Below are 13,827 nucleotides of genomic sequence, written 5' to 3'. Positions count from 1 at the left end.
CTAGTTTCAGACACAAACAGGTCGTAGAGCCATCTGCCTTTTCCCTTCAGACAGGTGAAATTCAGTTTGATTCAGTGTCATTTAATTGATTGCAGAACTATAAAGACACACATCCATTCATTTAAAATGATGAAATATATGAATAAAATCTTATTAAAATGTTTCTTCCTGGTCTGTCAGGAGAGATCAGCTGCTACAGAGATGAGATTGAGACGGAGTTGGAAAACAGCCGACCCAAACTGAAAGGAATCTACGCCGCCTACGCCAAAGAAATAGGTCTGTACTCTGTCTGGTTTGGACCGGGGTCTGGTCTGGTCTGGACTGGGGTTCGAACCCACAGCATTACATCCACAGGCTCCCAACCCAGAACATCATGTTAGCAACCCCCGGGCCTTAAAGGGCCAATTTAGCAACAACAAAACTGTCCTCAGTTTCCCATTGAGGACAACAAACCTCATTTCTACCTCCTTATTTAGTTTGTCCAAAAGTTGCAAGAAACTGACCGGACGAATTAAAGAGCTTCAACACTTCAACAAGAAGAGTTGAAAACAGTTGCTTTGGTGTCTGTAGGGTCTGTAGAGGTCTGTAGGGTCTGTAGAGGCTTGTTGAGTTTTGTAGAGGTCTGTGGGGTCTGTAGATTTCTGTAGGGTCTGTAGAGGTCTGTAGAGTTCTGTAGAGGGCTGTAGATTTCTTTAGAGGGTTGTAGAGGTCTGTAGGGTCTGTAGTGTTCTCTAGAGTTCTGTAGAGGTCTGTATGGTTCTGTAGGGTCTGTAGTAGGGGTGTCACGATTCTCCAAATCCACGATTCGATTTGACTTGTGTTTTAAACAGTTTTTTTTTTTCAGCACTGACGGCTATGCCATCGTTAGACTATCGAGTCTTGATTTGTAAAGATCAACAGATCATTGGTTTTATGCCCTGACAACTGTCATTTACATTTTCAAATTCTTCTTTAAAAAGATATCAATTGTGATATAACTGCCATATTTTTTGGGGGGGAATGTACCACACTAAGGCCATATGGTCAAATTTTTTCAAAGTTTTTCCATTTAAAAAAACACAACTTTCCCTTTAATTTGGTACCAAATACATGGCAAGGTGATGCAGGGCGTCTCCTCACTGAAGTGTCAACATTCACAGTATGACAACAAAACAGATCCTTCCTATCTTGGCTAACGATAAGCTTTCAAAATCCATACAAAACCTCCAGCGCCTCAGCCCACACAGTAATAAGATCAGATAGTAATAGTCGCCAAACAAATATGGAAAAAGTCGCCAAACTTATATGGATAAAAGTCGCGGCGACCCGGCCGGTCCTCCTACCGACTCTTCGGCGCTCCGCCTCCTGGAAAACAGCGTCCGTCTCCGGCGGCGAGAGCGGGCGGGTCCCGCTGTTTAGTGAAGGTGATCTTGTGTCTTGTTTTATCGAGCAAGAACAAGCGATTTCCATCAAAAGACTTCAACTCACAATGTCTTCGTAACTTTCCACTACGGCGGGTCAGGTTCTGTCTCACAGCACAATCTGACAGCTTCCAGAAGGTTTTAAAAGCGTGACGCTTAGCCGGCGAAGACATTTTTAGATCTAACGTTAACGTTACCGCTGGAGGACGACTAAACCCGGGGAAAATCAAACGTCTGTGTCACCAGATATTCAGTATTTTCCGGTTCCGGTTCATCGATGACAACTTGAAGTATAAAACAAAGCTGATAACTTGATTTTCAGTTTTTGGTACATTTTAAACGATTTAAAAATGACGGGCGCTCTTGGACGCTATAGTGAAATATAGAACGGGCGCTCGCGAGCAGCTACGCTGTGTCGTCATTGAAATGTTTTGTTTTTTTTCTTCAGACTCGTGCAAGTAGGCAGGGGAAAATACTGGGAGAATCGCGAACCTGCTTGTGATTTCGAAGGTTAAAATCGAACGCTCATTTCGATCGATTTTCGATTTAGAATCGAAATCGTGACACCCCTAGTCTGTAGAGATCTGTAGGGTCTGTAGAGTTCTGTAGAGGTCTATAGAGTTCTGTAGAGGTCTGTAGAGTTCTGTAGGGTCTGTAGAGGTCTGTAGGGTCTGTGGAGGTCTGTAGAGTTCTATAGAGGTCTATAGAGTTCTGTAGGGTCTGTAGAGGTCTGTAGAGTTCTGTAGGGTCTGTAGAAGTCTGTAGGGTCTGTGGAGGTCTGTAGAGGTCTGTAGAGGCCTGTAGAGGTCTGTAGGGTCTGTAGAGGTCTGCAGAGTTCTTTAGAGTTCTGTAGAGGTCTATAGAGTTCTGTAGGGTCTGTAGAGGTCTGTAGAGTTCTGTAGGGTCTGTACAGTTCTGTAGGGTCTGTAGAGGTCTGTAGAGTTCTGTAGGGTCTGTAGAAGTCTGTAGGATCTGTAGGGTCTGTAGAGGTCTGTAGAGTTCTGTAGGGTCTGTAGAAGTCTGTAGGGTCTGTAGGGTCTGTAGAGGTCTGTAGAGGCCTGTAGAGGTCTGTAGGGTCTGTAGAGGTCTGCAGGGTCTGTAGAGTTCTGTAGAGTTCTGTAGGGTCTGTGGAGGTCTGTAGAGGTCTGTAGAGGTCTGTAGGGTCTGTAGAGGTCTGTAGGGCCTGTAGAGTTCTGTAGAGTTCTGTAGGGTCTGTGGAGGTCTGTAGAGGTCTGTAGGGTCTGTAGAGGTCTGTAGGGCCTGTAGAGTTCTGTAGAGTTCTGTAGGGTCTGTGGAGGTCTGTAGAGGTCTGTAGAGGTCTGTAGGGCCTGTAGAGTTCTGTAGAGTTCTGTAGAGGTCTATAGAGTTCTGTAGGGTCTGTAGAGGTCTGTAGAGTTCTGTAGGGTCTGTAGAGGTCTGTAGAGTTCTGTAGGGTCTGTAGAGGTCTGTAGGGTCTGTGGAGGTCTGTAGAGTTCTGTAGAGGTCTATAGAGTTCTGTAGGGTCTGTAGAGGTCTGTAGAGTTCTGTAGGGTCTGTAGAAGTCTGTAGGGTCTGTGGAGGTCTGTAGAGGTCTGTAGAGGCCTGTAGAGGTCTGTAGGGTCTGTAGAGGTCTGCAGAGTTCTTTAGAGTTCTGTAGAGGTCTATAGAGTTCTGTAGGGTCTGTAGAGGTCTGTAGAGTTCTGTAGGGTCTGTAGAAGTCTGTAGGGTCTGTGGAGGTCTGTAGAGGTCTGTAGAGGCCTGTAGAGGTCTGTAGGGTCTGTAGAGGTCTGCAGAGTTCTTTAGAGTTCTGTAGAGGTCTGTAGAGTTCTGTAGGGTCTGTACAGTTCTGTAGGGTCTGTAGAGGTCTGTAGAGTTCTGTAGGGTCTGTAGAAGTCTGTAGGGTCTGTAGGGTCTGTAGAGGTCTGTAGAGTTCTGTAGGGTCTGTAGGGTCTGTAGAGGTCTGTAGAGGCCTGTAGAGGTCTGTAGGGTCTGTAGAGGTCTGCAGGGTCTGTAGAGTTCTGTAGAGTTCTGTAGGGTCTGTGGAGGTCTGTAGAGGTCTGTAGGGTCTGTAGAGGTCTGTAGGGCCTGTAGAGTTCTGTAGAGTTCTGTAGGGTCTGTGGAGGTCTGTAGAGGTCTGTAGGGTCTGTAGAGGTCTGTAGGGCCTGTAGAGTTCTGTAGAGTCTGTGGAGGTCTGTAGAGGTCTGTAGAGGTCTGTAGGGCCTGTAGAGTTCTGTAGAGTTCTGTAGGGCCTGTAGGGCCTGTAGAGGTCTGTAGACATGGAGGTGCCCTTTTCTTCATCCAAAGACAAATGGTCATTAGTGTGAACTTGATGAGATTCTGAGCAGTCATGAGCTCAACCTCTCATGACATCACACGCCAGTCAGATGCTGGCTTAGTGGGAAACTCAGGTGTTGACCTTTAAATTCTGTTTTCAGACCCCCAGGAGGACGAGGCCCTGTCCTCGACCTCTGACCCCGTGGAGCTGGAGGGAGAGGATGCGGAGCTTCAGGCCGCCGCCCAGCACATGACCCAGGACTTCCTCTGTCAGGTGATCCAGGAGGAAGAGGGCAAGAAGCCGGATGCCGCGTCGGAGCCGGAGGCGGAGGGAGCAGAGACTCGCCGCCGACCCGCTCCTCTGACCTCCATCCTGGGGAAGCTGCCCAGCGCCGCCAGCCTGGACCTCCAGCAGACCTTCCACACCTTCCAGCAGTCTGCAGCGGACGACAAGGAGGCTGGTGAGAACACATACACACTCATATTAACCTCATCCAGACTGTCCGGACTGTCCAGACAGTCCAGACAGTCCAGACCGTCCAGACAGTCCAGACCTTCTAGTGCCATGACATCCATGACAGACGAGATGGAGGCTGGTATCCATAGAGGTCCACATCCACTTAATTAACTCTAGCTTCTGAACTTCTAGAAACAGTCTGTGCTGGCCCTCGTCTAATTTAGATTTATTTTTTCACATGTTTATTCATTGCTTGTGTTTTTATCTATATTGTAAAGCACTTTGTAGCTCTGTTTTGATAAATGCTGCCAGACTGCGAACAACAACCAGGAAGAAAACAACAAATCAAACAACACTGAACTCTGTTGGGAAATGTAACCAGACCTTTATCCTCTGTAGTGGGAGTTGTGGGTTTCACACTGCTGGGTTTGTCTGCAGATGAGCAGCCAGAGAGCGGAGAGTTGGACTTGGATGGTATTGATGACCAGGAGATTAATAAGGTCGGTTCACAGCAGGGGCTTAAACACACACTTCATGTTTTTAATGAATCTGGACTGCAGCTGCTCTGCCTTCTCTCCTGCAGTACATCCTGAATGAGAACGAGGTTCAGATCAAAACCTCACTGTGGATGAAGCAGAATGAAGAATACCTGAGAGAGCAGAAAGGTCAGAAGAAGTTTCACATCTGAACCTTCAGATCAGCTGCAAGCAGCAGAACAAGCTGCTGTTAGACTGTCAGTCCTGTCGTTAAACTGATCTGCTCCTGTCTCATATGATGCAGCTTGATTACATATTTATGGTGGAATTGATCAGTACTAGTCCTTAACCTGTGATCTGTCATCCTACCTGTCTGTCTGTCTATCTGTCATCCTGTCTGTCTGTCTGCCTGTTTTCTGTTTTTAGAAAAAGAAGAAAGGATAACTAAAGAGAAAGAGCAGGGGACCTATAAAGAGAAGGTGAGTGCATAGTGAGGTCTATGTGTGTGTGTGTGTGTGTGTGTGCGCGCGTGTGTAGCACAGTGGTCCTCAGACAGGATCTTCCCAGATGGTCTGTGATCTAGCCTCGATTTATTTTGTGGTCTTTGGGAGGTTGACCTTGACGTGACCTTTTTCAGCCCAAAAAGTCCAACAAGAAGCGAGAGCCCATCCAGGCGTCGACGGCGGGCGAGGCCATCGAGAAGATGCTGGAGCAGAAGAGGATTTCCAGTAAGATCAACTACGACGTCCTGAGGGACCTGAACAGCCGGGGGGGCAGCGGCAGCAGCAGTCCTACCAGGCTGACCTCCGACCCCCCCGCCGGACGCAAAAGACTGAACCGACGCAAGAAGACCAACAAGACCAACCAGGACCTGGCAGCCACCGCCAGCATCATGGGGAAGAGGTGGGAAGAGAACGACTGTAGTTCTCTATTTGGTTTGGTTTTATCTTCCAACTCAGGTCAGTTAGGATGAGAAACTGCAACTACATCAACACATCAACACATCAACACATCAACTACATCAACACGTCAACACATCAACTACATCAACTACATCAACACATCAACAGATCAACACATCAACACATCAACTACATCAACACATCAACACATCAACAGATCAACACATCAACACATCAACACATCAACTACATCAACACATCAACAGATCAACACATCAACTACATCAACACATCAACTACATCAACACATCAACACATCAACTACATCAACTACATCAACACATCAACACATCAACTACATCAACACATCAACACATCAACTACATCAACACATCAACTACATCAACACATCAACACATCAACTACATCAACAGATCAACACGTCAACTACATCAACACATCAACACGTCAACTACATCAACACATCAACACATCAACTACATCAACACATCAACACATCAACACATCAACTACATCAACACATCAACAGATCAACACATCAACACATCAACACATCAACTACATCAACACATCAACACATCAACTACATCAACAGATCAACACGTCAACTACATCAACACATCAACACGTCAACTACATCAACACATCAACACATCAACTACATCAACACATCAACACATCAACACATCAACTACATCAACACATCAACACATCAACACATCAACACATCAACAGATCAACACATCAACACATCAACACATCAACTACATCAACACATCAACACATCAACACATCAACTACATCAACACATCAACTACATCAACACATCAACACATCAACTACATCAACTACATCAACACATCAACACATCAACTACATCAACACATCAACTACATCAACACATCAACACATCAACTACATCAACAGATCAACACGTCAACTACATCAACACATCAACACATCAACTACATCAACACATCAACACATCAACACATCAACTACATCAACACATCAACTACATCAACACATCAACTACATCAACACATCAACACATCAACTACATCAACACATCAACTACATCAACACATCAACACATCAACTACATCAACACATCAACAGATCAACACGTCAACTACATCAACACATCAACACATCAACTACATCAACACATCAACTACATCAACACATCAACACATCAACTACATCAACACATCAACACATCAACACATCAACTACATCAACACATCAACACATCAACTACATCAACACGTCAACACATCAACTACATCAACACATCAACACATCAACTACATCAACACATCAACACATCAACTACATCAACACGTCAACACATCAACTACATCAACACATCAACTACATCAACACATCAACACATCAACTACATCAACACATCAACACATCAACTACATCAACACATCAACACATCAACAGATCAACACATCAACTACATCAACTACATCAACACATCAACACATCAACTACATCAACACATCAACTACATCAACACATCAACACATCAACACATCAACTACATCAACACATCAACACATCAACTACATCAACTACATCAACACATCAACACATCAACTACATCAACACATCAACTACATCAACACATCAACACATCAACTACATCAACACATCAACACATCAACTACATCAACACATCAACACATCAACACATCAACTACATCAACACATCAACTACATCAACTACATCAACACATCAACTACATCAACTACATCAACACATCAACACATCAACTACATCAACACATCAACACATCAACTACATCAACACATCAACACATCAACACATCAACTACATCAACACATCAACTACATCAACACATCAACACATCAACACATCAACTACATCAACACATCAACTACATCAACTACATCAACACATCAACTACATCAACACATCAACACATCAACTACATCAACACATCAACACATCAACACATCAACTACATCAACACATCAACACATCAACACATCAACTACATCAACACATCAACTACATCAACTACATCAACACATCAACACATCAACTACATCAACACATCAACACATCAACTACATCAACACATCAACACATCAACTACATCAACACATCAACACATCAACTACATCAACACATCAACACATCAACACATCAACTACATCAACACATCAACTACATCAACTACATCAACACATCAACTACATCAACTACATCAACACATCAACACATCAACTACATCAACACATCAACACATCAACTACATCAACACATCAACACATCAACACATCAACTACATCAACACATCAACTACATCAACTACATCAACACATCAACTACATCAACTACATCAACACATCAACTACATCAACACATCAACTACATCAACACATCAACACATCAACTACATCAACACATCAACTACATCAACACATCAACTACATCAACTACATCAACACATCAACTACATCAACTACATCAACACATCAACTACATCAACACATCAACACATCAACTACATCAACACATCAACACATCAACTACATCAACACATCAACACATCAACTACATCAACACATCAACACATCAACTACATCAACACATCAACACATCAACACATCAACTACATCAACACATCAACTACATCAACTACATCAACACATCAACTACATCAACACATCAACACATCAACTACATCAACACATCAACTACATCAACTACATCAACACATCAACTACATCAACACATCAACACATCAACTACATCAACACATCAACTACATCAACTACATCAACACATCAACTACATCAACACATCAACTACATCAACACATCAACTACATCAACACATCAACACATCAACTACATCAACACATCAACTACATCAACTACATCAACACATCAACTACATCAACACATCAACACATCAACTACATCAACACATCAACTACATCAACACATCAACACATCAACTACATCAACACATCAACACATCAACTACATCAACACATCAACTACATCAACACATCAACTACATCAACACATCAACTACATCAACACATCAACTACATCAACTACATCAACACATCAACTACATCAACACATCAACTACATCAACACATCAACACATCAACTACATCAACACATCAACTACATCAACTACATCAACACATCAACTACATCAACTACATCAACACATCAACTACATCAACTACATCAACACATCAACTACATCAACACATCAACACATCAACTACATCAACACATCAACTACATCAACTACATCAACACATCAACTACATCAACACATCAACTACATCAACACATCAACTACATCAACTACATCAACACATCAACTACATCAACACATCAACACATCAACTACATCAACACATCAACTACATCAACTACATCAACACATCAACACATCAACTACATCAACACATCAACTACATCAACTACATCAACACATCAACACATCAACTACATCAACACATCAACTACATCAACTACATCAACACATCAACTACATCAACACATCAACTACATCAACTACATCAACACATCAACACATCAACTACATCAACACATCAACACATCAACTACATCAACACATCAACACATCAACTACATCAACTACATCAACACATCAACACATCAACTACATCAACTACATCAACACATCAACTACATCAACACATCAACTACATCAACACATCAACACATCAACTACATCAACACATCAACACATCAACTACATCAACACATCAACACATCAACTACATCAACTACATCAACACATCAACACATCAACACATCAACTACATCAACTACATCAACACATCAACTACATCAACACATCAACACATCAACACATCAACTACATCAACTACATCAACACATCAACACATCAACACATCAACTACATCAACTACATCAACACATCAACTACATCAACTACATCAACACATCAACTACATCAACACATCAACTACATCAACACATCAACACATCAACTACATCAACACATCAACACATCAACTACATCAACACATCAACACATCAACTACATCAACTACATCAACACATCAACACATCAACACATCAACTACATCAACACATCAACTACATCAACACATCAACACATCAACACATCAACTACATCAACACATCAACTACATCAACACATCAACTACATCAACACATCAACTACATCAACTACATCAACACATCAACACATCAACACATCAACTACATCAACACATCAACACATCAACTACATCAACACATCAACACATCAACTACATCAACACATCAACACATCAACTACATCAACACATCAACACATCAACTACATCAACACATCAACACATCAACTACATCAACACATCAACTACATCAACACATCAACACATCAACTACATCAACACATCAACACATCAACTACATCAACACATCAACACATCAACACATCAACACATCAACTACATCAACTACATCAACACATCAACACATCAACTACATCAACACATCAACTACATCAACACATCAACACATCAACACATCAACTACATCAACACATCAACACATCAACTACATCAACACATCAACACATCAACTACATCAACACATCAACACATCAACTACATCAACACATCAACACATCAACTACATCAACACATCAACACATCAACTACATCAACACATCAACACATCAACACATCAACTACATCAACACATCAACTACATCAACTACATCAACACATCAACTACATCAACTACATCAACACATCAACTACATCAACACATCAACACATCAACACATCAACTACATCAACACATCAACTACATCAACTACATCAACACATCAACTACATCAACTACATCAACACATCAACTACATCAACACATCAACTACATCAACACATCAACACATCAACTACATCAACACATCAACACATCAACACATCAACTACATCAACACATCAACTACATCAACTACATCAACACATCAACTACATCAACTACATCAACACATCAACACATCGACTACATCAACACATCAATTACATCAACTACATCAACACATCAACTACATCAACACATCAACACATCAACTACATCAACACATCAACTACATCAACACATCAACACATCAACTACATCAACACATCAACACATCAACTACATCAACACATCAACTACATCAACACATCAACTACATCAACACATCGACTACATCAACACATCAATTACATCAACTACATCAACACATCAACTACATCAACACATCAACTACATCAACACATCAACACATCAACTACATCAACTACATCAACACATCAACTACATCAACACATCAACACATCAACACATCAACTACATCAACTACATCAACACATCAACTACATCAACACATCAACACATCAACTACATCAACACATCAACTACATCAACTACATCAACACATCAACTACATCAACACATCAACACATCAACACATCAACTACATCAACTACATCAACACGTCAACTACATCAACACATCAACACATCAACTACATCAACACATCAACTACATCAACACATCAACACATCAACACATCAACTACATCAACACATCAACTACATCAACACATCAACTACATCAACACATCAACTACATCAACTACATCAACACATCAACACATCAACTACATCAACACATCAATTACATCAACTACATCAACACATCAACTACATCAACACATCAATTACATCAACTACATCAACACATCAACACATCAACTACATCAACACATCAATTACATCAACACATCAACTACATCAACACATCAACTACATCAACACATCAACACATCAACACATCAACTACATCAACACATCAATTACATCAACACATCAACTACATCAACACATCAACACATCAACTACATCAACTACATCAACACATCAACACATCAACTACATCAACACATCAACACATCAACTACATCAACACATCAACACATCAACTACATCAACTACATCAACACATCAACACATCAACTACATCAACTACATCAACACGTCAACTACATCAACACATCAACTACATCAACTACATCAACACATCAACTACATCAACACGTCAACACATCAACACGTCAACACATCAACTACATCAACTACATCAACACATCAACTACATCAACTACATCAACTAACTGGTAACTAACCGGTTAATTTTTAAGAAAAAACGCAAAATGACATGAAATACAAGAAAGTGGCGCTTTCCTTTTAGTCCGGCGCTCCACTGACTCAACTAGTGCAGCCCGGTCGCCCGCTGCTGCACAGAGCGCTGTTCGCTTGTTTATTCAAAGTTTATATTGAACGTGTCGCGTGTCCAAATTGCACCAAATCCGACACTGCAGGTCCTCGGTCCCCAGCAATACACCCGCCAAGTGTGAAGTAGATCGGACGAACGGTTCTCGAGATATGTGAAGGACACACACACTCACTCAGACTCACAGACAGACTCACAGACAGACTCACAGACAGACTCACAGACAGACTCACAGACAGACAGAGATTCCTTGCTTTAGTAGATAGATGAGCTTTGGCGCCGAATTTCGAAGCGCTGTCCATTTGCTGTAATTTGCATATAAATATCTGCCCGTTTTAGCCCGTTTTAATATTAAGTGCTGACTCCGCCCACCCGGGCCAGTTTCGGCGTACGCCGGTAGCAATTACAAGTGGACCCTATCCTACAGTCCCTGCTCTCAGCGGAGGGAGGGGGGCAGCGCTGTGACCATCAGACCTCTCTGGATTAGACACGCAAGTAGAGAAAACCGGCATCAGCCGAACCAATTTACTGCCAAATGCTTTGGGATCCAACACTTTAACATTAACACTAACCCTAACCCTGCTGCCCATGGTCAGAAAAAGTCGGCAGATTTGTCGCTAGTCGCTTTTGAGAAATAAAGTCGCCAGGGGGGTCTGAAAAGTCGCTAAGTCTAGAGACAAAGTTGCCAAATTGGCAACACTGTATGCAAATTAACCTATAGACCGACATGCGTAACCGGTCAAAAATATTCTCGGTGGTTAACCGATTAACGGTTAACCAATCAACACATCAACACATCACTGTCAACTGCAAGGGTTAGAGCTAACAGCTAACAGTATACTGAAGCAGCGTGTTAATAGAGTGTTAATAGTGTTTTAATACAGTGTATTGATACAGTGTTTTAATACAGCGTAGTGATACAGTGTTTTAATACAGCGTATTGATACAGTGTTTTAATACAGCGTAGTGATAGTGTTTTAATACAGTGTTAATAGTGTTTTAATACAGCGTATTGATACAGTGTTTTAATACAGTGTTAATAGTGTTTTAATACAACGTAGTGATACAGTGTTTTAATAGTGTTAATAGTGTTTTAATACAGCGTAGTGATACAGTGTTTTAATACAGCGTATTGATACAGTGTTTTAATACAGTGTTAATAGTGTTTTAATACAGCGTATTGATACAGTGTTTTAATACAGCGTAGTGATACAGTGTTTTAATACAGCGTAGTGATACAGTGTTTTAATACAGAGTGTTAATAGTGTTTTAATACAGCGTATTGATACAGTGTTTTAATACAGAGTGTTAATAGTGTTTTAATACAACGTAGTGATACAGTGTTTTAATAGTGTTAATAGTGTTTTAATACAGCGTAGTGATACAGTGTTTTAATACAGCGTATTGATACAGTGTTTTAATACAGAGTGTTAATAGTGTTTTAATACAGCGTATTGATACAGTGTTTTAATACAGATTGTTAATAGTGTTTTAATACAGCGTAGTGATACAGTGTTTTAATACAGCGTAGTGATACAGTGTTTTAATACAGCGTAGTGATACAGTGTTTTAATACAGCGTATTGATACAGTGTTTTAATACAGCGTATTGATACAGTGTTTTAATACAGCGTAGTGATACAGTGTTTTAATACAGCGTATTGATACAGTGTTTTAATACAGCGAAGTGATACAGTGTTTTAATACAGCGTATTGATACAGTGACTGAATGTAGACAGGAGTATTAACCAGTAACTTTGAACAAAGACTTGATTGATGTGTATCATATGACTTTATCAACCTTCTTTCAGGCTCCGCCCACTCATATCCTCCACACCAAAGAAGAAGAGAGCAACTTCCAAGGTGAGCTAACTCCTCCAGAAGAAGAATCCGATTCAACATAATGAACTATGACAGAAAAGAAGAGAAAAAAACCAAAGGAATGAAGAGAGAGAGAGACAAGATCAA

General features: G+C 41.1%; 1 protein-coding gene across 2 annotated transcripts in view; it reads left to right on the top strand.

Moving 5' to 3' along the window:
- The window catches only part of brf1b (BRF1 general transcription factor IIIB subunit b), a 46,115-nt gene that overhangs the window by 29,577 nt on the left and 2,711 nt on the right, over nucleotides 1-13,827 (top strand). The window contains exons 11-17 of one of the 2 annotated variants that reach the window (XM_078289862.1): nucleotides 184-276; nucleotides 3,815-4,114; nucleotides 4,549-4,610; nucleotides 4,694-4,775; nucleotides 5,013-5,065; nucleotides 5,224-5,489; nucleotides 13,671-13,722. In XM_078289862.1, the coding sequence (XP_078145988.1) occupies nucleotides 184-276; nucleotides 3,815-4,114; nucleotides 4,549-4,610; nucleotides 4,694-4,775; nucleotides 5,013-5,065; nucleotides 5,224-5,489; nucleotides 13,671-13,722 (908 nt within the window). Of the gene's footprint in view, nucleotides 1-180; nucleotides 277-3,814; nucleotides 4,115-4,548; nucleotides 4,611-4,693; nucleotides 4,776-5,012; nucleotides 5,066-5,223; nucleotides 5,490-13,670; nucleotides 13,723-13,827 lie in introns of both variants that reach the window. The other variant, XM_071902966.2, reaches the window with a different exon arrangement.

Source organism: Centroberyx gerrardi, chromosome 18, assembly GCF_048128805.1.
Source record: "Centroberyx gerrardi isolate f3 chromosome 18, fCenGer3.hap1.cur.20231027, whole genome shotgun sequence".
NCBI classification, from domain to species: Eukaryota; Metazoa; Chordata; class Actinopteri; order Beryciformes; family Berycidae; genus Centroberyx; species Centroberyx gerrardi.
This window is presented reverse-complemented; position numbering and strand designations above follow the sequence as displayed.